The sequence below is a fragment of the Vitis riparia genome, chromosome 15 (assembly GCF_004353265.1).
Source record: "Vitis riparia cultivar Riparia Gloire de Montpellier isolate 1030 chromosome 15, EGFV_Vit.rip_1.0, whole genome shotgun sequence".
In the NCBI taxonomy this organism is placed as follows: Eukaryota; Viridiplantae; Streptophyta; class Magnoliopsida; order Vitales; family Vitaceae; genus Vitis; species Vitis riparia.
Genome location: NC_048445.1, coordinates 21718403 through 21745142, shown reverse-complemented (window position 1 = coordinate 21745142; position 26740 = coordinate 21718403). Strand labels below are relative to the sequence as shown.

At 32.3% G+C, this 26740-nt stretch overlaps 2 protein-coding genes across 3 annotated transcripts; one reads left to right on the top strand and one right to left on the bottom strand.

Annotated features, from left to right (window-relative positions):
* Positions 1-9554: 9554 nt before the first annotated feature.
* On the bottom strand, positions 9555-14599 carry LOC117931598 (pentatricopeptide repeat-containing protein At5g15010, mitochondrial-like). 2 transcript variants are annotated; one of them, XM_034852585.1, is made up of 3 exons: positions 12574-14599; positions 9718-9789; positions 9555-9643 (listed from the first exon to the last, which is right to left on the bottom strand). In XM_034852585.1, the coding sequence occupies exon 1, from the start codon at positions 14341-14343 to the stop codon at positions 12640-12642; it is 1704 nt and encodes a 567-aa protein (XP_034708476.1). In that variant the 5' UTR covers positions 14344-14599; the 3' UTR covers positions 9555-9643; positions 9718-9789; positions 12574-12639. The 2 variants fall into 2 exon arrangements, with proteins under 2 accessions (XP_034708476.1, XP_034708475.1); XM_034852584.1 differs by lacking the exon at positions 9555-9643 and having other exon boundaries at positions 9711-9789.
* On the top strand, positions 9658-11198 carry LOC117931599 (endoglucanase 2-like). Its single transcript, XM_034852586.1, has 3 exons — positions 9658-9711; positions 9864-10003; positions 10775-11198. The coding sequence occupies exons 2-3, from the start codon at positions 9932-9934 to the stop codon at positions 11105-11107; spliced, it is 405 nt and encodes a 134-aa protein (XP_034708477.1). The 5' UTR covers positions 9658-9711; positions 9864-9931; the 3' UTR covers positions 11108-11198.
* Positions 14600-26740: the final 12141 nt, after the last annotated feature.

Genomic DNA, 26740 nt, shown 5'->3' with positions numbered 1-26740 from the left:
TGTTAAAAACTCTAAAAGCTTTACTTGAAGTTGAGTAAACAAGGAAAATTCCAACATCCGATTTGCATCAAATTTTCCAAGATTGTCTTTGGTGTTTAATATAAAACATTTGCATCCAAAGACTTTGAAATAGATAATGTTGGGTTTATTGTTTTTCCAAAGCTCATTAGGAGTTTTCTTAAGAATGGACCTCAATAATACTCTATTTAAAACATAACAAAAAGTGTTAACTGCTTCGGCCCAAAAATATTTTGGTTGTTTTCATTTATCATGGTTCTTGTCATCTCTTGAAGAGTTCTATTTTTTCCTTTCAACTACCCCATTTTGTTGAGGAGTTCTAGGGGCCGAAAAATTGTGGTCAATTCTATGCTCATTGCAATAATCTTCAAAATCAATATTTTCGAATTCTCTCCCATGATCACTTCTTATACAAGTAATTGAAAAACCTTTTTCATTTTGAACCTTATTGCAAAACTTTGAAAACTCATAAAAGGCTTCATTCTTTTGACTTAAAAACAAGACCCATGTGTATCTAGAGAAGTCATCCACAATAACATATGCATAAGACTTTCCTCCAAGACTTGGTGTCCTAGAGGGACCAAATAAATCCATATGTAACAACTCAAGTGGCCTAGATGTGGAAATAAAGTTTTTGCTTTTAAAAGAGTTTTTTATTTGCTTTCCCACTTGACAAGATTCACAAATTTATCTTTTTGAAAATTTATTTTGGGAAGGCCTCTAACAAGTTCATCTTTGTTGAGTTGGGAAATGAGATCCATGTTAGCATGTCCCAACCTCCTATGCCACAACTAACTTTGATCATGCATGGTTGAAAAGCATCTATCATGGCCATCATATTTTGAAATATTTATATCATAAACATTATCACATCTATGACCCATGAAGATGGTTTTATCATTTTGAATATCCTTGATAATGCAATGAGATGCTTCAAAAATCACTTTAAAACCTTTGTCACAAAGTTGACTAATGCTTAAAATATTATGTTTTAAATCATCTACTAATAAAAAACTTTCAATGAGAGAGAATGTGTCATTACCAATGTTGCCTTGACCAATGATCCTTCATTTTGCATTGTCTCCAAAGGTAACATATCCTCCCTTTTTCTTTGTAAGAAAAGCAAACTTGGATTCATCTCCGGTCATGTGTCTTGAGAATCCACTATCCAATAACCACTTATCCTTTTTTGAAACCTACAACATAAAACTCAAGTTGATTTAGGTACCCATATCCTTTTGGGTCCTTAAGGGTTAGTGACCTTGGATTTTTCAATCCAAATCTTTTTTACTTTTGCATTTGAATTCTTTTGAGAACCATTTCTTAAAGGACATGTACTACTAATGTGCCCTCATCTTTCATAAAAGTTGAAAGTAGTGGAAGGACTTGCACTTGTGGATTCCTTTACAAAATAGTTTTTAAAATACTTTTGATTTTTTGAAGATTTGAATCCTAGCCCTTGTTTTTCAAAAACACATTTTTGGCTAGCTAGAATCATTTCAAAAGATTTTTGTCCACAAGAAAATATTGAAAGAGAGGAGATCAACCATTCATTTTTCTTTTTTAGAATCTCATTCTCTTTTTCAAGATGAGTTTTAGAAATTTTAAATTTTGAAAATTTTCTTTTACTTCTCCAAGTACTTTTTCAAGTTCTTGAACTTTCTTTTTAAGAGAAATATTTTTCAAGCTAAGTTTTTCAAAATCCTCATACAATTATTCAAATGCATCATGTATATCTTCATCACTAAGGTTAGAGTTTACCTCATCAAGTTCATTCATTGCCATGAAGCACATGTTTGCCACTTCTTTCTTTTTTTCTTTTTCGGAGGATTCATCTTCACTTTCACTCCAAGTGGCCATAATTGCCTTCTTATTTCTTTTCTTGGCTTCACTTTTGTAGAGAGGGCAATCATATTTAATGTGTCTAGGGAAGAATTGCTATTGGAAGAGAGAGGGTATTTTTTGCATCTCTCAACCGAACCTCGATTAGGAAGGGGGAACCGGTTGACCGGTACCCTACTCGGTTGAGCCGATTTGGCCAATGCCTCGACCGATTCACCATTTTTGGCCCAAAAACCTATCTTTTTCTAGTCTTTTTTCTTCTAGAACTTAGGCAAGGTATTTAGGTAGAATTATATGCCAATTTTGAAATGTTTTGCCTAAGGTTCATTTGATAGATCTCGGATTTTGATGGAAATGTAACTTTAAAGCATAAATCGAGTTTTTCAAAGATGCATGAAATGATATGTAAATCCTAAGTGCGCCCATGCATTCATCTTACATATGTTTCCTATGATTAAAGGTCTTCCAAAAGTCTTGATCTTGCATCCATTAGGTCATTCGATGAATTTCCAAGCTAACACTTGAAATTCTTTATAATTCAAATCAATTAGTAACTGAACCATGGTTTGTTATCATCAAAACATTATTAGGAGAACCCTTGGGCTAACAGTAAGAAATATATTAATTTATAGGATATCCAAGAGGATTTCAGGATTATTACTTTATGGTCATGAATATCAAAAGGTGTTTGTTGCTACAAATACCAGATTTTTTTATGAAAACTATATGATATGTAATAAGGCAAACAATGACATAGATTGGAGAATACTAGAAGATAGTCCCACTATACACAAGACACTATGGATTTAAAGGTATAGAGACACACTATTCCTATTACTTCTAGTACATAAGTACCTCATCATAGTGAGAGGTTTATACCCCACATATTATGATGAAGCAATGAGCGTGTTGGTGCTCATAACTCGACAATGAGCTATGAAATGATAGTTATAGTCCTTGTGATTCTAATATAGTCTGGGTTCCTATAGAAGCACTTGAAGGGATAAACCCATAGGTGTAAGTTAGTCTACAAGAGGAACAAAGGAGTAGATGGAACGATTGAGATTTATGTGACTAGGTTGTAGCTAAAGGTTATAACTCAAAACATTGTTTCAACTATTAGAAACCTTTTCAACAATATCCATACTCAAATTCATTAGAGTACTCCTATCCATTTTGGTGTATCTCATTTATGAGATATTGTAATAAGATGTTAAGATAGTGTTCTTAAATGATTATCTTGATATTAACATCTACATGATGTAACTAGATATTTTCATATCAAAGGGCCTTGTGTGTACAAGAAGGGGGAAGTGTGGTGGTGCTCTAAGATCTTGTAAATAGATGAAAATCTACTCACTGGGAATGATGTAGAAATATTATCATCAATCAAGATTAGTTTTTCTATTTAGTTCTAGAAGGGACGTAATATATTCTTGGGTTTAAAGCCCTTAGGGATTATAAGAATAGGAAAATTGTGCTATGTCAAGCATATACCCAAGTATCTTAGAAGAATGAAGGATTATGTGCTTGTGTTCTAAAGTGTTGAGATAGTATAGAGGGGTGACGTAATGGTTGACAAGATACTTTCTATGGAGAACTTGACAGATCCCTTCACCAAGACATTAATAGGGAGAGTCTTTATGGGTCATAAGGATAACATAGGTTTCGGATGAGTATCTAGTATGCTTTGATAGCACTATGATTTGAGGGCTAGTGAGAGAATGTTAGGATAAAGCCCTTAATGGCATAACATGATGTAACAAAATTTGGAATTTATTATTTAATGATATTCTAGTTTCACTTTTATCTATAGTTATTCCATGCATTAGATTTTATGAGCATTCTTGTTTGCATCTTTTGTATTATACGTGACTTAGATGCATTAAGAGTTGCACGGAAGATCCAAGTCATGGATTCCTTGCAATTAAATGACTTGATCTTAGTTGGTTTATGGGTCTAGGCAACCCATTAAAGGTTGTAGTGCACCACATCTTAATTGGAGGGATGGCTAGTCTTGACTATCAAGATGGGTTTCCCATGGTGTGTGCACTAGTGTGTATGGTTACACATTGGATAACAACTACAGTGAGTCATAACTTAAGGCTATCAAGTAGTCATAACCTCACCAAGCTACTTCATTATGTTGTCTCTCAACCTTAAGAGAATATTGAGTTTATGCTAAAGTTAACAATGGATTTGACCTATGAGTGACATCATAAGCTAATCATATATTCACTATGGATTAGGTCAATACTGATGGAAGTCAGAAGCAATAAGTATTCTCAATAAAGGCTCCATGAAATCTCATAGAGTGTCCCCTTGGGTGATCCTAAGGAGGAGTTCATGGAAACTATGGTCATAGTAGTTCTTAAAGTGGAACTTGACATAGGCTCTTTGAGAAGTTAAGACATGTTAATTGAACACACAATATGAGGATCTGTAACTCAATGAAAGTAGAGATAGTATTGAAAGGCTAGTAGCTTTCACCTTGTTATACTATGGACACCAATTCATAGGGACTTGAACACATATTGTCTCATTGTTATTTACATAAGATATTGGAGTTCAATTGATTCTTTGTAGTGGAATGTCGAATCAACTTCAGAATTGGATTCTAAGGGAGCCAGTACTCCTATGGTCTTAGTGGTCCTCGTTTTGAGTTCATATACCTTATTAGCATAAGTTATGAGGGTCAGATTGGCTTTAGGTTCACTTTTATGCATAAGGACATTTTGGTAATTATGCAAGGTTGCAAAGGGGTAAGTGAACAAGTTCTCTAGATTGACTTAATTGATTAATTAGTAGGTTCTGTTGGATTAATTAATCAATTAGGATCCAATTTGGGCTAGATTAAGTGACCGAAGCCTATGTAGGCTCAAGTCACTTAAGCCCAATTAAGAACCCTATAAATACCTCCTAGTGATTAGGGTTTCCATCACTTTTGTCTTCCACCATCCAGAGGGAAAAAGATAACCACAACCTCCACCCTTCTTTCCTTCCTATCGAAAGTGTGCTAAGAATAAGGTTGAGTCATCGAGCGGAAGATCGTGGGTTTACAAGACTTCCAACAACTTCAAAGTCATCTTCAACACTTGGAATTTAAGGTTTGGGAACATCCATACCTCGAGGTTAGTACTTTAACCCTAAAAGATCGATTTTTGAAATATTGATATTGCTTCTGTTGCTTAGATCTAAGATGCCAACACCTTGGTTTAATCCAAAAGCCATAAGCACTAGGTCAAGACCAAGTGAGTGAATTGAGTTTGAGAGAAGGAATTTCAGTGACTTTCCTCTTTGGAAGCTTATGTTCTTTTTCTTTTTTAGTTTCTAGGTTTCCTACCTCTCCCAAAAATTACCAAAAATATGTTTCATTCCTTGCACTCACACCTAGATTCCTACCTCTAGTATTATTAATCCTAAGTTCTCTATAAAGATGATCTAACTGCTATACAACTATTAATTCTTTTTTATTTCTTTAGTTCAAGAACTAAAAGTTTCAATGACTAAGCTAGTTTAAACTTTGCTCTAATAAAATTTTATTGTCAAATCATTTTCATATTTTGTTCTTTTTGTTTTAAACTAGCGAAAATCACATTGAACCACTGATGTTGAAAAAATATCTTCAACCACCTTTAGCTATTTGTGGAAAAAGGCTTAAGGATAGCGTAGAATAAACCCTATCCTTTCCATGTAAAGAAACGCTATAAAAGGGCCTTTAAGGCAAGAAAGACGTCAAGAAAAGAGTTTCCTTATCCTACTGCCAAAAAATAAAATAAAATAAAATAGCAAAACAATTCAAGGAAGTTTTAGTAGCTTCATTACTAATATCAAACCACTCCTTATACAAGCACATACAAAAAGAATATTTGAAATCTAAAATACAATAGTCAAAAAAATTGTCATCAACTATAATAGAAATAAAAATATCATCCTTACCAAACTTTCATTAGTAATATTAGTAAAATCTAAATTCTCTTGGAATTTAGGTTTTCTCTTTGTTTTAGGTGCTTCATCAATTTTTTACTATACTTCTTGGTATTTCCCTTGTTATGGTAGTGATAACACTCCACATCCCTTCAAAAGTGTTATTAGGGTCAATCATGTCTCTTATCATAATATCTCTTGCACCATTTACTCCTACAATGAAGTTATTCAGACTCCACTGCAAGTGTTTCTTCAATATGAGGCTAACTACTAGGTTGCCAAATATTTTCTATCTCTAAAAAAGTAGTTGAGACCTCATCCATACTCAATGTTATCTTTTCAACTAATAATGTAGTCACCAAAGTCTAATATGAATTTGTTAAGGACGATAATAAAATAATAACTTAATCTTCCTTATCAATTTTGAGCTCTACACTCGATAATTGAGTTATGTGATTATTGAATTTATTTATATGATCCCTAAAATTTATTCCTTCATCTATCTTTAATTCTTATAAATGCCTCTTCAAATATAGCCTATTTGCTAAGAACTTCAACATATAAATTTTTTCTAATTTTTTTTATAAATCAAAAGTAAATTTCTTATTTAAAATACTATATTTTTATTTCAAAAACTAGACTTAAACCAAAAATGTTTACCACTCTTGCTTCTAATTTTTCCAAATCTTCGTCCTTCATATTCTTTGGTTTCTTGTCTTATAATGCTTTGAGATGTACTCCTTGCACTAAAACATCTTCATCGGTACTTTGTCAAGTACTAAAATTATTCTTTCCATCAAAGTGCTTAATATAATATTTTATGTTAGACATCATCTTCAAATAATTTTTCCACGATTTTTACACTATGACTTTGATACCACTCGTTGGAAATCGCAACACTCAAGCACAATAAGAAAAATAAAGTGAAATAGAGAAGAAAAATATTTACATGGTTTGACGTAATAACCTACATTCATGGAAGAGAAAGATCAAATTTATTAATAAATTTTAAAAATACACAATAAAACTCTCTCAATCTTTCTCTATCTAAGACCTGATATACTCTTTGTTTATCTCTCTTCACTTTTTCGACGCCTTTCTTTAGAAATCCTATAGGTTAATCCTAAACTAATAGTTTTATAATCGTAATCAAATTCAAAAAAGTAATTTATCCAAACCTAAACTCTATAAATATTGACTTTTTAAAAAATAATAAATAATTTGGGTCAAACAATTCATTTATCCTCTTTATAAATATAATTTTTCTTTTTTAACTTTCATGTACTTGTATCCATATTCACTTGGTAAATGTCATTAGTTCTTTTAGACTATCTATTTGCAAACATTATGGCGTGTCATGTAATTCCAATGTCTGCAAAATGTTTGCATATTGTGTCTAACAAAAAAATACACATTAAAGATAAGATATAAGAGGAGAACAATTTTAATTAAATAGTATTCATTAGAATCACTTTTAATATTTAAAAAAATAATCAATTTTGAAAAGAAGATAAGTTAAGTTACTATTTATATGATATATGTGAAGTGAAGAAATGATGAAAGAGAAAGAAAATAGGAAAAACCATGGTTTTCAAAATCAGACTAGACCGATCGGTCATGGTTTTGGTTTGGTCCGACTAATTGAGTCTCCCAAGGGTTGAATCAACGATCGGACCAGTTGAACCGACGATCGGACCGGTTGAACCGGTGGTCGAACCGGTTGAACCGGTGGTCGAACCGGTTGAACCAACGATCGAATCGGTTGAACCGATGGTTGGAATCGAACGAACCGGTCGATTCAATTTTTATTTTTATTTTTAAGCTAAAAAAACTTTTTTTTTAAGCCAAAAAACATTTTTATGCATTTTGCACCAAAATGACGTTTCCTAAGGGAACTGGATCACTCTATGAGGAGCTCATCCAACCCATTTTTCATCAAGCCCAATGAGCTTTTATCTTACAAGTTAATGATTCTTGCATGCCTTTTATACGCCACAATCCTTATATTATTCATTTTCGATGTGGGACTAGTTAGTGAGAAGAAAAAAAATTTGCAAGCTTGGGACCTTCAGGTGTAAAAATTGAAGCTTAACTATTAAGCTATGAAACTTCTTCATTGTATTATATTTGCAAAAAGAATATATAACAAAATTAATATTTTTTTTCAAAATTTTATTGTATAAAAGTATAAAACACTTTCACATTTATTTTTGTAATAATTATATAATGTAATTAAAAAAAATAATATAAATTAATTAATATAATAATCTCAAAATAATAAAATACAAAAGACATGCAAAAAAAATTGAATATTATAATTTTTCATTTTAAATATATATTTATATTTAAATATTATAAATGTTCTATTTAATAAAATTTAAAATATTAATATATCTATATTTATCTTCATCATTTAATTTGATATGCCAAATATAAAAATAAAATATTATTAGATTTTTTAATTATATATCATTTTAATTTCTTCTAATTATTTAAAATTTTATATAATTTATAAATTATTGTTTAATGACGTCATCAATTTAACGACAATCCGACCATTGGTCCGACCAGTGAATCGTGAACCGGTAATTTTTTCGGTTAAATCACTGGTCCGGTTCTGAAAATATTAGGAAAAACCCTTCATAAAAAATGCTAGCCAAGAGATGATCCAAAGTGAAATAATTGAAACTAAGAGGTCAAAGTAATCACAGAATTGAGTAAATGTGGGTAAATGCGGGTTGTGATCCCTGTTTATCGTCTTCAATTCCTCTTGCCTCCATCATCTTGTTTTTTCCATAAAAGATTTAGGAAGAACAGTGCAAAGGTTTGAGCCAACAAATCGAAGATGGTGAGCCAACATTCATATGCATATGCCCGGCTATATGATATGTAATGGATGGAATATGGATCAGGTGGATTTGGTTGGTGGGTATTATGATGCCGGAGATAACATCAAGTTTGGCCTGCCCATGGCCTTCACCACCACCTAACCAGGTGGTGGACAACGTGCATGAAGCCATACGTTGGGCTACTGATTACCTCCTCAAGGCCTCTGCTCAGCTGCCACACGCTCTCTATGTTCAGGTGGGCTAGCTGTTGGAACTATTGATTTGGTTAAGTTATTGAACCCTGACCCAATAAATTTTTCGGGTCAATGATCAAATTGGATTCGATTCTGAAAAAAATTAGCCAACCACTTGGCATTAAGATTATGCAGTTGTTAGTTTAACCTAATTTACAAGATCAAATCCTATTGTTTAGGTATCAGAGAGCGCAAGTAATTACGATCCAAAACAAATTAAAAAAAAATAAAAAATTAAAACTTCAGTAAGAAAGTCGTATCATAATATAGAAATAGGAGGCAGACAGATCTAACGAATGGATTTAAGAAAAAACAATCAATTCTTCGGCAGGTAGGTGACCCGGTAGCCGACCACAAGTGCTGGGTACGGCCAGAGGATATGGACACTCCACGAACGGTGTACAAGGTCACCATCAGATCCTGGATCAGATGTTGCGGGTGAAACAGCTGCTGCACTTGCTGCTTCTTCTCGCGTCTTCAAACATCTTGACGCTCACTACTCTTAAGACACTCTTAGAAACTGCAGAGAAGGCTTTCGATTTTGCCAACAGACAGGGCCAAATACAGTGACTCCCTCCACTCTACTGTCTGTCCTTTCTACTGCTCATACTCTGGCTACCTTGTAAGTTCTCATTCTCCATAACAGCAATAAACTGTTCTTCATCATTAACTTGTCTTTATGGAATTTCCAGGATGAACTACAATGGGCTGCAGCATGGCTTTATCAGGCTACCAAAAATTCTTCCTACCTCCAGTATGCCATTTCCACAGCAGCTGAAAACGATTGTGACACGTTCAGTTGGGATAACAAGCTGCCAGGAACTAGGGTGCTATTATCACGAGTATACCTTCATTGTTTTTCACTAATTTGGAAATTAACTCCCCATTTTTCCATTCAATTTTTGAAGTAATCAATCAACCTACAGTAACAGAAGAGGTAAGAGTAATTAAACTGTATAGCAAATTGATCAACATATAATTACTGTTATTGCAGTATTCATTGGTAGCAGATGGGGGTGATAAATCTGCTGCCAGATTCGGTGAGGAAGCAAAGAGGTATATATGCAGCGTGTTACCCAACTTGCAATATACACCAGGTGGACTTATGTACAAGATGAATGCCACCAATTTACAGTATGTGACAACCTCAACTTTTCTATTCACTGCCTATGCTAAGTACTTGAAGACTTCCAAAGAAACCTTTAGCTGTGGTAGTATGGTAATTACGCCATCGCTGTTGAGGCATCATGCAAAGAGGCAGATATGTTTTTGTATACTAATTGCAAAAGAATGAGAATGGAAAAGAAAATTGTATAGAAATATGATATACAAACAATAAGCCTGTGCATATAAAATACAATTGAAAATATTTCTCACTGTGCATGTTGCCACTTGATCTTTAAACATTGAAAAATGATGCTTCACATGTGTGTGCGTGTGTGTGTGTGTGGTGTCCAATTGTATAGGTCATTAATCATATACAAATCCGTGAGGGAAAGGTTATCATTCATATAAAAATCAGTTAGCAATTTAAGAAGAGCTCTTTGACACTTGCAATGTCAAATGAATAATGTGTTAGTTTCAAACACACCTATTTTGTCAAATGAACTGAGCTCAAAACATGCTTTTGGATGGCTTGAGCAAACTACACTCTATTATTAGAGTTGGTTGATGTGCTGCTTCACTTCAGTGCACACTTGAAGGGTTATTTGTTTGTGAATAGCTCTAACGCTTCTTAAAAAGTTCTCGTTGTTTTAGATGGTACAGGCTCACATTTCCCTTATCATTCAAATTCACAATGTTATATTGATGGAATGGAGAATGAGCTAGCTTTTGTGTTTCAGATGGTAGAAACTCATGTTTCTATTGTGTATGTTTCCATCTTATTCTTGTGGTTACCTACAGATAAATTACATACTTGGTGGCAACCCAAAAGGAATGTCATGCATGGTCGGGTATGGGGAGAAATATCCTCAGAGGATCCACCGTAGAGGTTCTTCCTTGCCTAGTCTTCAACAGAAATCTGAGCCTTTTGGTTGTGGCGATGCTTTCCAGTCCTACTACTACACTTCTGAACCAAATCCTAACATCTTAATTGGAGCAGTTGTTGGGGGGCCCAACCATGATGACGAGTTCTACGATGATCAAGATAACTATGCCCAATCAGAGCCTGCAACATACATCAATGCACCTCTAGTTGGAAGCTTAGCATACTTGGCTGCAAGCTTCGGATCCTAGACCTGTGCAACTTTATGGTTTCTATAATATTGCTACACTGATGAAATCTAGGTCTTTGATTCAATTTACCTATGCTTCTATTTTTTCTCTACATTGATCTCTTTTTCACTCACTAAGGGGACAGGCATGCATGCTAAAGTCAAGAATCATGCTAGTGACCGGTTTTTTGCTTAAAATAAATTTGATTTCAAATTTGATATATCATTCCTTGAACTCAGGAATCCAAGGGCATGACCATCATTTTATATCAATCAGAAGACCCAACATGAAAATTATGCTTAAAACAAATAATAGCTTGTTTGATTTACTACTTGCAATTGTTTTAAGCATCATTTCCATGTTGGACCTTCAGACTCATTGCACATGAAGACTGTCGTTGCCCTAGGGCCCAAGTTAAGTGTGACAATGCAGGCAGCTGTTTGATGGGGAGCCCGTGTTCTCTAAACATCCAATTGTTTATACTGTTTTAATTGCAAGCTCCAGTAGCTTCAGTGGGAACTACGTTTAGAGAAAATGAACCACCACACTGGTCAGATGCCTAATTTTCCATTTTTGGGGCTTTGGGAGTGCCCGAGTGCAACACTGCAAAAGAAGATTACTGAAAATGAATGGGGGAAAAGAAAAGGTGAAGAGAGAGTTCAAACATTTTCTTGAGTTTGTTTGGCTACTGCCCAATATCTTCACACTAATCACCTCTTTCATAAAATGTTTTTACACCATTACCACTGAGTTTTTCGCCCCAAAAATTTTCAGGTAGCCTGAGATTCTTGTGTCAATCCCATTTTTCTTCTTCTACCTTTCATGGACAGCACAAAGAAGGAAAAAGGAAATCCTAGTTTCTTATGAAAGAACTGAGCTGCGTTCAGGTTTGAGCTGTGTCAGAACTTGAAAGTATGGCAATTTGATCAAAAAAAAATTGAACCTGTTATGCAATATGAAATGTGGTAGTTTAGCCAGAACTGTTAAATTACAAGTTCCAAGTCAAGCATGTAAAGTCTGCAGATGTAGGTTAGATTTTATAATTACTAGGAGCAACATCATGTCATTAAGTAATGATATCATATGGAATTATAATTTTTTATTTTAAAAAAAAAAAAAAAAAAACCTAATTTAAAGTCAGACTCATTTGAACAGCGATGTGTTATTGAACCTAATATGCAAGCTCCAAAATATTTACAGATAACCGTCCAAAAATTAAAAAATGCAGCAGTTGGATCAGAAGGTCCAGAGAACTGCTAGCTTCTCCTATATTTACTAAATTTGATACATCCTATGTACTTTGGGCTATGCCTCAAGAATCTCAACTGAATAGTAGCATTTCTAACATTAGCTAGTTGGGATTTCTAAGGCTTTATTGATTCCACAATCTCATTTTTTTCACTATCAGTAGTAAATAATGGAATGGAAGGGTTAGATATATAAGAGGGAATCCGGCAAACAAAGTGATTACAGAAAATCTTATGCACCTGTATGGAGTCCTGCATGCACCTTGCTGCTGAAGATCATTGAGTTGCCTTATTCATATTCATACACTATTCCCAGAATGAAAAGCCCCTCTCTCTTGTAACTTTTCGGGTCTCAGGTTGTTGGTGAAAATCTCTTCCCAAATCAACATTCTTGGAGGTGACTAGGGTTTTTTTGCTAGACTGACCATGATCTGATTGATTGTCTTTTAAATCTATCATCTGCACATCTGCAGTTTCCTTACCTGAAATCCAAGCCTGAAGCATATCTTCTGTCTTTGGTTCTGGCAAAAATTGCTTTTCCTTCATCTCTATATAATACTTGTATGCTTCTTCCAGCTTTCCATTCAAAAACAGCCCATGTATCAGCACAATATATGAGCTACGATCAGGACCAACTCCATTCTCACTCATCTCACTCCACAGCTTAAAGACATTATCAAGTTGGCGCCATCGACAAAATCTTCTGATCAACATGATGTAAGTATCTTTATCTGGGTGGCAGCCTGTCTCTTTCATCTTCTCCAAGAGCATAAACACTTCTTCTCCTGACTTTAGAATCCGAAAGAAGGCATGGTAAGTCCTAATTGTGGGGGAAAGGCCCCGCTGCAACATCTCATCAAACACCTCTTTGGCTTCATTTATTTTCCTGGCCCTAGACAGAGGCTTGATCAATGAGTTATAAGTAACAGAGTCTGGAGCAACACCCTTGCCTTCCATTGTTTTCATGAGATTGCGAGCTTCTTTCACAAAACTAGCTTTAGCAAGAGCATGAACAACTGCATTATAAACTTTCCTGTCTGGAGCAATTTCCATTTCCTTCATCTGGTTGAAAAGCTTGAGCACCTTATTAAGGTTACTGGCTTTAGAGTAGCAAGATATGATACTGGAGTATGAGACTACATCCCTTAGGATTCCACGGTTGCTCATCTCCCTCCAAAATCTCTCAGCCTCACGCATGCTACCAATCACATTGCACCATCCATTAAGAATAATGTTGAAGCTCTTGGTATCAAAGGGGAAAACATTTCTGTTGCAAAATAGCAGCTGCTCAGCATCTTGAACGTTTTTGTATCTGCAAAGGGCAGACAAAAGGTTTTGGAATTCTTCAATCCCAACACCAAGCTTAAACCGCTTGTGAGCATAAAAAGTGTTTATAGCCTTTCCGACATCATGGACAGCGCAGTATCTCCTGATCATGATGGAGAGGGTGTGCGGAGTGACAAGAGAAGTGCCGGTCCTACCTCCTCTCATCTCATCAATCAAGGCCCAAGCAGTGTCGAACTTTCTCATTTTCCCGAGAATGGAAATCATTGAGTGGTATGCGCGCAGGGAATGTACATAACCAGGCTGCTTGGCAGCCCACAGAAAAAAGGTAAATGCTGCTTCCCAGTGATTGCGGACCCGAGAAAGGACCTCCACCACCAATTCCGATGAGGCAGCAACGCCGCAGTTCTCAAGCTTATGTTTCACCAAGGACATACTGCTGCTCCCTGGTTCCTGTAATATGTTCACTATCCTCCTCACGAATTCCCCGTTTTCTCCGTTGTTGGTGTCTGAATTCCCGTTTACATTGTTGGAGCAATAACGGAGAGAAGAGAAGAGGGTTGGGGCACTCGGGAGAGGTTGAGTTGGGGTGTGGGTTTGAGTGAGAGAAGGCCGAAAGTCAATAGAAACGAGTATGGGCTTGGGAGATTGAATGGGAAGATGGGAACGAAGCAGAAGAGAGAAAGCGAAAAGCCTGGTAGGCGGCCTTGTTGATATTTTCCACATTTTTAGGGATTGAATTTGTTGGAATTGGAAGAGGAGCAGTTAGACTTGCACAGGGACTTGGGAGCAGAAGGTGTTTGTGAAAATGACTGAAAGAACATGATCCTAGTTGCAACTTGTAACCAGTAGGAGATCTCAGAAACAACTCTGTATAAGGAAAACAGGGCACTGAGAAATCTACTCCCAGGTGTCAAGATAAGTGCTCTTGAGTCTAGGATGGAGAATCGAGACTGGGGAGGGAGGAGGGCTGTTTCATCTTGTTTGCTAAAAGCCAAAAAGTAGACAGTTGATCTCAAAAAGTCATATTAAAGGGTTTCACAAATTGCTTTTAAAAACAGTTTTCAAAAAAATAAAATAAAACTCTTTGATATAAATTAGTTTTAGTTGGTTTAAAATATGATTTTTATATTTTGATTTTATAAAAAAAAAAAAAAATCAGTTTATATTAATATCATTTCAATTCAATTCACATCTTATTAAAAAAATTAAAATATATATATAATTACAAAAAAAATAAAAATAATTAGTTTCTAGTAATAAATTTAAGGTCTTATTTAAATTAACTTAATTAAAAATAGCTATTTTTCCAAACTTTTAACTTGGAAAAAATGTTCTCGTGAAAACTCTATTTTGACTTTTTTTTTTAAAAAAGAAATTTTTATTTAATAAAACCTTTAGTGTCCTCAAAATTCGGAACTTTGGTTTCAGTTTCACCTTCTTCTTAAACCCAAAAAGACAAGAAGTAATAGGCCTAAATCCGTCTTAATTAGGTGTCCATTTATCAATTAAAAAAAATTGAAAAATTATAGTTATGTGTAGAAGATAAACAACTCATATTGTACTAATTTTGTCCAAAATTTTTATGTTAATGATTTTGGAATTTAAGTTTTAAATTTTTACTATAAATTATTAGACTTGGTAATGAACTTGATATATTAAAAGTGCGGTTCACTGTTATTTTAGAAATTGTTTTTACTTTTTTTAACACTTAAAATTTTTTATCTTTCAAGTATCAAAAAGACTAGAAACATTTCATAGAATCACTGTCAAGCACACTCTAATAGCCTATTTGATAATGATTCTAGAAAGCGCTTTTAATATTTTTAATACTTGAAATTTTTTATCATTTAAGTGTTAAAAATGATATAAACGCTTTTTAAAATCACTTCCAAACGCATTCTAAAAGTGTGTTTCCAATCTTTCCACTACTTAAAAGATAAAACTTTTCAACTGTTATAAAGGTTAGAAACACTTTTTAGAATCACTACTAAACACACTCTTAAGTATTGCTTGATTTTAATTCATTTTCCTCATAAAAATTCTGGAAATATATAATTATGTGTAAAAAAAATTATCAAAGTCATTCAAAATCAATTTTTATTATTTTAAAAAATTAGTAGATTTTATGCACCAACTCGCAGCTTAGTTTAGAATTTAAAAAAAATAAAAAATAAAAAAATTAGAGAAGTTAAAGAATAATTTAATTCATAGACAAATTATATTTAAAAAATTTTAGGTATTAAATGATGGGGAGAAAATGAAATAGATAGAGATTTTATTTTACTTTATGTAATTTTTATTTGTTTTAAAAAAATTCTCTATATTTTCATTTTGTTCTCAAGAATAAGTGAAAAAATAACTCATATATTTTTTTGTGTTGTAAAATAAAAGAATGAGAAGAAGAAAAGAATAGAGAATAAACAAAAATACTTAAAGAAAAGTATAATATTATTTCATTAGTAGGTCTTTTTCTTTTATAAAGATTTAGGAAGAGATTTACATCAATATGAATTATCATCACAAATTCCCACAATCCGATAAATTCTCATATTTAATAACACTCCTCATTGAATGATTACAAGGGTATGCCTAATTAAAACTTTACTAAGAAAAACCCAAGTGAATGAAAAAATAGTATAATATTCTTTTGGACTATTACAACTACCTCGTTAAAAATAGTATAATATATGGAATATAAACCTCCCACTACAATGAGGCACTGGAATACTAGAAAATCATAGGAATGGTATGTCTCTAATCCTTTGGATCCATTGTATCCTATGCAATATGGGACTATCTTCTAATATATCCTCCAATCTATATCACTTTTTGTCTTATTCCTTATCATATAGTCTTCATAAAAAAATCTAACATTTATGTTAACAAATATCTTCTAATGATCCTAACTATAAAGGTGATAACCCAAAAATACTCTTAGATATCCTATAAATTGATATGCCTCTTAAGAAGAAGAGGTATAACACAGTCTATAAGACATATCCCCAAAATAATTTGGGATAAGATGAGAAGAAACCTATCCTCACTATGTCCATCCAAGTTTGATATCTTATTTCCACATCTCTATTTTGCAACGGAGACCCTGGTGCACATAACTAGGAAATAATCTTGTGCTCCAACGGAAAGAATCAAACTTACTAAACATATCACCTTGATCTAATCAAAGTGACTTGGTATGTATACCCAATAGGTTATCTGATCCCGCCTTAAATTCAATGAATGTATCCAAGGCATCGAATCTCCTATGTACATATCCAAACCTAGAGTAATCATCACTAAAAGTGATGAATACCCATACCCTCCTCATGCATGGACACTAAAATTTCCATACATGTCAGTATGCACTAACTCCAATCATTCCTTGGCTCTAGTCCTCTTAGTCATTTTACTATTTATACAGGATTTGTAAATTGAAAGATCTTCTAGAATCAAAGAGTCTAGAATTTAACAGTCTTTGGATCATATTTAGATTAATATGACCTAGGTCTAGAAACCAAATGTTTAGTTAGTGCTAAGTTTAATCCTGAAATCTAACTATTCTCATAACTTGGCAAAGTGATAATGGAATACATACAAAAGAAGAGGATATTATCTCCTACTAGTCTGCATAACTAACCTTGCATTTGAAGTTAAGGTAAGTATAATCCCATCATTTAACCTTCTCACTTGTTGAATATCCTATAAGGACTTACAGACAGTGGGCTTGGAATCTGTCCACCATAATTGGTGAAATCCACCACTAAATGCTCACTAATGAGAAAGTGATGTATATTTTCCTTTTTTCCTTTAAGTAAACTAGACATTCCTTTTCTAGTGTCTTAAAAGGTCACAAAGGAATCACTTGCCCCTGAGCTTGCTCTCTTATTCATTCTCTTGAACTTTCCTTATTTGATATTGTCTTTCTTGTTCTTGGGAGAAAAACCTGAAGAACCTTTGACTTTTATATGGAACACCTTATAATCTTTGAGAATCCCCTTAACCATCTCGAAAGAAAATGGCAAGGTCTTTAAGATCATATGAATAATGGTGTTCATAACAGTCCTAAGTGTAGCTTGTCAAAGCTGACCTACCCTTATCACCAAATAACCATTGCAAACTAGAAAGAGAATATCAAAGTCTTTAGTAATAGACATGTGTTGCTATTGCAACACATTATCCAAAGATTCAAGTATTAGACACTTAGTTTTTTAATCCACCTAATACCACCTTGATATACCACTCTTTCTTTTTGCTAGGTTAGTTCATAAGGAATAGCTAGCTCTACGTAAACTAGCTTCTATGCAATTAGTTACTATATCCAGAATAAAATTAGTCCAATTGATTAGTTGGGTTTGGCCTATTGTAAGAAAGAAAGTGATAATAGAACCAACATGATATCTATAATAAAGTAACTAAGCATAGGACATAATTGAGCATTCATGACAATTGGTAATTAATTTAGCAAAAATATAGCGCTTTCAAACTATATATCATTTTGCAAGGTATCCTAGTATTATAAAAATCAAGCCTACGTGAGGTAGGTCATGACCTTATTACTAGTTAGAGACCCTCTTAGATTGATCTCCTTGCCTTAACGATCAAGGTATCTAAAGACAAGATCAACATACATTTTATTTGGCCCATGGACTATGCAAGTGGGACTGCATGGGGCAATTCTACCACTTCATATCCAATGCCAAGTATATAATTATTGTCCTTGAACTTTCAATGTCACCAAGTTAAGACCCCGTCATGGGGGTGGTCGCTCCCACTAATGACATAGCTAGTCTTGTCCATGTGGAGAGTCCATATCTCTTGATTCTTAGGGCTAACCCACCATGGGGGTGGTGATGAACGTAAATCAAGATGGGCTCAACAATGGAGGTCGTGGGCTTGCCTAAGGCCCTCTCCCACTTAGTCTTTTGAGATAAATAACAACATTTTAAAACCATTAGTAATTTCCCTAATGAATAAATCATCTACTTTGAAAATTTTCAAAAGTATTTATTTCTTAATTAGAAAGCTAGTATAGTAGGAGAATACCAACAAGAAAAATTTTAAATTTCCATGAGAGTAATTTTCAAAAAGAATTTTGATAAAATATTCACTCTCAAAATTTTAAAATCTATTTTCATAAAATTCTCCTACCATACACAATTCCAATTAATAAATATTTTATCTAGAAAATGTTTCAAAAAAATTTATTTCCATCAAATTACTAAGCCTTTTGGTAATAATTTTTTAATGATAAATTATCTCCAATGAAAAATTTTAAAATATTTATTTTTCAAATTGGAAACTCTTGTGATCCATTTGAAGCATTGGATTCCTAAATTCCTAAGATTCAAAACCATATGTGATTTTCCCAAGAAACTAACTAGAAATAGCCTAATTTTGGCTCAAATTTCACACCACTATATGCACTTTGCACATCCTTGCTCCAATCGGTCATATCTCTCTCGTTTCAACTTCAAATTACGATACGTTTGAAGCGTTGGATTTGTGATTTCCTAAGCTTCAAATCATGTGTAGCTTGACCTAATAAACTATCAAGAAGTAGTCCTGATTTTGAGTTCAAATCAACATTATGGTGCTGCCATGGATCTCAGATCCTTGAGTTACAGATCCCACTTATTATGTGATCAAATGACATACTTTATCTCTAAAGAGCATATGTCAAATTAAATTAAGAGAATTATTATAGCCACTGGTTTCATGGTCACATGTCCTTTCAATCACCCAAGGGGACACACTATCTCAATCCCATGAGATATCATGGTGTCCATATTGAGAATACCTATTGCCACCAACCTCCATCAATAGTAACCCAATCCATAGGGATATATGACCACTTTAAGGTCTCACCTAAAGGTCAAAACCTCTTATTGATTTTGGCACATGCTCAACATCCTCTCAAGGTTGAGAGTCCATGCAACATAGTAGCTTGGCGAATCATGACAATTGATAACCTTGTGTTATGATTCACCGTAGATCCTGTCTAGTGTGCATCACATACACTAATGCACTCACCATGGAAAACCCATCCCGATGGCCAAGACAAGTCATCCTTCCAATTAGGAGGTGATGCACTACAGTCTCTATTGGATTACTTAAATCCATGAACCAATTGGAGATAACGTATCTACTTACAAGAAACCCATGTCTTGTATCTTCCGTGAAACTCCTAATACACCTAAGTCATGTACATTATAAGAGACATGGACTAAATCCTCAAATAAATGTCAATACACCAAAAGGATGGATAGTTAAGTCTAAATTTGTTACATCATATCTTGCTTTTAGGGGCTTAATCGCAACAAGTATAAAGTGTCATTCACATGGAATCAAATAATACTAGTGACATAATATAAGCTCTTATGAAACTTTTAATCAAATTTCTATTATTTGATATAGTATTAACATCATTTGTTATCAATGTTGTGCAATTAATGAGAAAGATTTTCATCAAAATAACAAGTCATAAAACATCATAAAGACCTCGCTCTTATAGAATTGAAGAAATCTTATTATAAAGGAAGAGTTAAAATCAATAGAAAATATTAGTCATCAATGATGACTTAGCTTAATAAGTTGTGTAAAAGCAACGATAACATATATAACATAACAAAAAAAATATGAAAAAGATAATTTAAAGTTATATATTTCTTAAATATCTCACACATTTGATTTGTAAGTGTGGAATAATTTGTGTGGAATAACTAAAAAGTATTTTAATAATCAAATTAATTACAGTCACTACAAGGGAAAAAAAAAAACAATGACAGGGAAAATAAGTCATTTTTGTTGACGATAACTATTCTAAAAAGAGTCATCTTTCTAGCAGTCATCAATTGGGGGTCATTTGTTGACTATTGCTTCAAGTAATTTTTTCTTAATGATGTCTATTCTTTCCAGTCATCTTTTGTTAATAATGTCTATTTTTAACTGTCATTATTTCATTTGTTGACTGTTTATTTCGGTCATCTTTTCTTAATAATGTCTATTTCTTCCTACATCTACTCTTAATAATGTTTATTTTAACCTGTCATTTTTATTCATTGACGACTATTTTCATGTTGACCTAATATTTTTTCCTTAAATCATTATAATTATACAATGAGTATTTTGAAAAATAATTATTTGTACTTTGTTTTATGCATTTGCTAAAAACTATGAAAAATTATGATAAAAAAAGTTAATTTTAAATAATAAAAAATATTATAACCTATTGCAATGTTGTTGGAGACCTGTTACAATGTTATTGTGAACTTGTTTAATTTCAACTATGGTAGATCACTCCTATTTTTAATTCAACTAAATATGATATGATAATGAGAGGAAAAAATAATTATTGAACATTGAAAAACTTTGAAACCAACAAAACATATATACGAGTAATTAATAATAAATTTATAAAATATGTTGTCCCTAGTTTGCAGTTATAGTATTTTGAATATGTACAAAACATATCCATATATAACAAAAGGATTGATCTATAAACAAAATTAAAAAATCTCTTATAGCCCGTGATTTTGCTTGATAAACAATCTACTCTGCACAACATATGAAACCTATGACTTTTAATGACACTAAGAATTTTCTAGTTAATTCTTTGCATTATCAATGAAGTAGTGCAATTTAAAACAATAATAAAGGAAAAATAGCATTATCAATGATATAAAAGTAAGAAATTAATAGGAAACTCACCAAGTTTTTTGCAATAAGGGCAAAACTTTCATTATAGTCTTCAATTTGTTATATATAACAATTTAAAACACAGATTGAAGTTTTATTTTTCAATTGTTCAACACAACTTTATCATTTCTATTCACAAATCTATATAATAAATTTTACACTATTTTAAATATAACTAATGCAAACCAATTACCCTCCAAGGTTGCACCCTTAGCCCTAAGCATATATTGAATTCAAGTAAGACAAGTACAATCATTTAACAAAGAGAAAATGGAAAATGAAAATCTACAAAGTGTTCATACATCAAATCAAGTTATCAAAAAATACATAATATAAATGTAACAAATTAAAGAGCTTAATTAACATACCTCCTAAAGGTGTACCATTATTAAGTATCAATTCAATTACAAATGATACCCATTGAGATCTTGTTTGATCAATCTTTCCTTGAGAATATGTTTGATGACCTTTAAACTATCAAAATTTAAAACATAAATTGTCATTTTAATTATTTAATACAAATTTAAAAAAAAAAATCATAATTTTCATTAAGCACAAACCTTTGATATGACAAGGGTTAGATCATCACTAATTTCCTTCATGTACATCATGACAAAGTATCCGCATTCTACAACACCTTCTTGTCTTGGACACTAGCATAAGTATAAAAATATGTCATTTAAATTAATATCATGCATTTACTTAATCATAAATGTGTTAAAAAATAATCTAACTTACTAGCACAAGTCTCCAATCAATTTCCCTCTTAGTTTTTTCCTTTGAGGTGCATAGATTCTAAGTCCCCTGTATTAACCAAAATTAATATTGTTAGAATTTTGTAAATTGTATTTATGTATAGGAAAAATTAACTTAGTAATAATATCCTTGAGATCTTCACATGCCTCTTGCATTAGTAGGTCTAGGTAGTATGAAATCATTGTTTTGGGATTAACAACTACCAAGACCCAATGAAACCTTTAACATTACAAACATAGAAGTTAAGACCAATAAGAAAAATATATTATCATCATAATCCCCACAACATTGATATATTGAAGAACTTACTATGGATTATATGGGACAAAAATATAATAAGCTTGCTTTGATCTTATCAATATGTTTGCAATAAGTCGTGATCTATTTTCATTTTGGTATGATTTTGATCCAACTTTAGAGACTGTTGTAGGATTAGCGAAAGCAATACATTCTCCTATCCTTGAAGCTACCAATTGTTTATACAAGCTCCTAATGAAACACAACATAATATATATGAGGAAAAAAGATTGGAATTTTCCAATAAATAAAAGAAAGTGAATGTAAAAGCCTCTCACCACATATAGAATGAGATGCAATTTGCAGACAATTCTCGAAATGATATCATACTCTCCATGTCTTCTCTCATTATGAAAGTAGCCTTATACCAAAAAGCTCTATGGGAAAGTGTACCTCAATTGTATTACCATCCTTCAACACAAGTGAAACCAGCAAAGTAATTTTTTTTATATCTTGTGGATTTTCAAGATATGATTTCATGGAACTTTTTACAACTCTCTTCATTTTCTTCTCTTTCATTAAGTCCTACAAAATAATGGAGCAAGATAAAAATAACACTAGTTAAAAAAAAAAAAGAATAATAAATAAATAGAATAATAAATACATATATATATATTGTTTATAGGACATGAGAAAATACATACTTGGCTAAATATCACAAGATGAGTTGGCCATTACACATTGTAGCCAATTGTCTCTCTAACAATATTCATTTATCCAGGATTTGGGAAAGGAAGTGGGGCATTAGGTTGGCAAGGATAATTCAAAGCCACCGCGTGATTAAAATCTCCATCTTCAATAAGTGTCCCAATAGCAACAATGTTCTCCTTTGTACCTATTGCTAAATTGTGTTTTCGTGACTAAAGCGCGCGCACACACACACACACACACACACACACACATCATTAAGATAATAATATACACAAGCTTGTTCATAAAAAAGAGAAAAAAAATGCATGTATACTCAACAATAGTAATGAATACCATAGCAGGTGGTTTCTTTTGTGGTGATGCCACCTCAACAACAACATTTTCAACTTGTTTTCCCATAACCTTCATAATCATATTTAATACGCATCAAATGTTGGAGCTGCCAATATCAGAGTGGGGTGTGGGAGGGTGTTTTTGGGGACTTACCTCTATTTTAGGCCCCATTATGGTTGCCTTCTCTTTCAACTCATTTATTTCATTGTTAGTGAGGCTTGTTGGATAATGAAAATAGGTCTAATGTGTTGCATGTTGCCCTTTGACCTTAACTTGACCAAAATGTTCAGGTGTGCCTAATGCTTGTGTAAGGACATCATTTGGACCATAGTATTTTATTCCCTTTTTTAGGCAGTCTTTCAATAACTCATCCTATAGCATAAAAATATAAATTGTCATTCTTATAAAACAATATCAATATCAACATATGGTAGATTAAATATTGTGTTATGGAGCAAAAAAAAAAAAAAATATACTTGAAATTGGACTAAATTAGTTATCATTACTTACTATTCTATCAACTACAGGTCGAGTGACGTCATCATATTGTCCATTTTTCTCTCGAGCCTTCTTCCATAATATGCTCCTGTCAATACAATCTTTGGACCCATTTTCCTTCATCTATTACACATAAAAAAATTGGATTCATTAGACAATACTATTTTTTAAGACTATCACCAAACCTCAACAAACATTTAATATAAAAATATAATGTTATCATCCACTTACCAATTCATGTTCCATTCAAGCCTATCCCTTTATACTAATTTGATGATTATATATGCTTTTTGCTCATTTTGCTTTTTGAATTTTTCTTACTTCCTAGAAATAGTAAATTACTAATTATTACAGTTGCAAGAATTAATGGGAGTAATTAAATGAACTTATCATGATACCTCAAACTCTTTGGATAGCACGTCAGCCACAAACTCTTGTCAAACTGCTATCTTAATGAAACTATATATAATAGATGGTTCTTTCAAAAGCTCTAGTCAATTTCGAAAAGGAAGAATGAACTTTGTGGTTAATTTATTCTTGAAAGTCTTAAACTTTATCCCTAGGGATATTTGAAGTTCTTCCTACTTCGTGGATCCACAATGAAAGCACTCTAGAAGGTGAAATAAATTTATTAATACATTTAAGTTGTACAAAATGAATAAAGTAAGAAAAATATCAATTTGATGTGTGAATATTACATACATGAATGCAGTCCCACAATTTATCTTTTAATTCATCAGGAACATCTTTCCATGTTTTATGATTGATTGGAACCATTGTACATGCCAAAACACCTAAGTAGCTTGTTAGATCTGCATAATACTTCCCAATAAGTGCACCTCGAGCATTGTATTTGATAAAAAAAAAACTTTACTCCTTTGCTTCTATTCTTTGTTATTTCAGGTTTAGTAGTCGTCCTCCTATGTTTGATCACGTCTTTGTTTCCTTTTTCAAGAGTCATATATGTATACTGACTATTGTGCATATATATATATAAACACTTTGGTTTTTCAAATGCCTCAATTATAGCAAACAATATTATTTAGTTTTCAATTTCCAATTATGAGAAACTAATTTGCAACACAAACACAAAGAAAGAAACAACAAAGTATTTTATTGTTGGTTATAACAATGTTTGCAACAAAATGTAAATAATTCATGTATCAAGTACAGAATATTTATAAAATTTAACCATATAAGCCATCATTATAACAAGTTTCAAACTGATGATTTAGTTTCTATCCAAATTCCCTCACAATTTGCTTACATGCATATTGCATTAGAGTCATCAATTTCATCAAATGTTTCAACATTTGGTAATGCATTGATAAAAGGATGGTGCTTCATACAATCATTAGTTAGGTCATCAACACTTTTTTTCCACAAAATCTTTTTGAGGTGGTGATAGAACAATTGACCATATGGGATCAAGTTGGTTTTGCACATAGAACACTTGCTTAGCTTGAGAAGCTAAATAAAAGGATCTAATTTGTGGCTGAACTTATTGAAGTCAACCAATGTGAACCTGAACTCATCTATTTTGATGCCACTCTTGCTGTCCACCTAATCACACTTGAAAACTTGAACATATTATAATCGAAGTCCCAAATCTCAGTGATGACTCCATAGAAACATAATTGGCTGAAAATAGGGTTCTTATCCTTAGCACTTGCTATTTGCATAATTGTTGCTATAATATCGACTTCATTATTTTGAGTAACTCGTATAGCGTCACGCTCCTTTGTATGATTTCACCACCCATTAATGACATAACCAAGATATTTAATCACTTGTTTATTAGGTCCATGAGTTATCCACCTAAGAGCTTATGATATAGGTTCATGGTTGCTAATGGCTTTTGCAACCTATATGGATTACTGAATGTTAATCATTTTACACATTACTAATGATTTATGTAAAGAAAATTTAAATATGGTCAAATTTTTAAATACCTTTTTTCGAAGCCAAGAGGTAAATGTATGCATGTGTTCATCTTGCAACCACTTTTGTCTTTTAGATTGACAAGGAAATTTTAACTTCAACCATTGTTCATGTTCCCTATCAAGTAAAATGCTTAATATTGCTAATTAATGGAAGTAAATTAAGTAGGCATAAAAGATAGGTTGTGCTTACTCAATATAAGATTGGATGATAGTTGTATTTTCCAATGTTTTTAGAACCGGAAAAATTACTAATTCATGGTTCACTAGTCGGACCAGCGGTCAAACTGGTAATGCAATAAATATATAATTTATATATTATATAAAATTTAAAATAATTATGAAAAATTAAAAACATATAAAATTACAAATTTTAATAATGTTTGATTTTTATATTTGGTATATTAAATCAAATGATAAAGTTTAATATTTTAAATTTTATTAAATAGAAAAATGTAATATTTAACAATGAAGATATATTTAAGATGAAAAAATTTATAATATTTAATTTTATCTTTTTGTCTTTGTATTTTATTATTTTAAAAGTATTATATTAATTAATTTATATTATTTTTATAATTATTATTATATTATTATTATAAAAATAAATAGGAATTTAAATATTTACATTTCTTTAAAGAGTTTATATGATAAAATTTTGAAATTAAAGCATTAATCTTAGATTTTTACTATATATATATATATATATATATATATATATATATATATATATATATATATATTAACAACATCATTTAATAAATATGGTCCAATGCTCAATGGTTCAAAGACTTCAAACTTTATTTTTTAAGAGATCTATGTGTCCAGTCCTCTAAGAAGCAATGTTTTACCCCTAATTAGTCCTAGTCCCAGTCTCACATTGAAAGCACATGAATTCTATGTGCTCTAAGTGCTCGCTCTATAAATACTTTGCAACATCCCTTGTAAGCTAA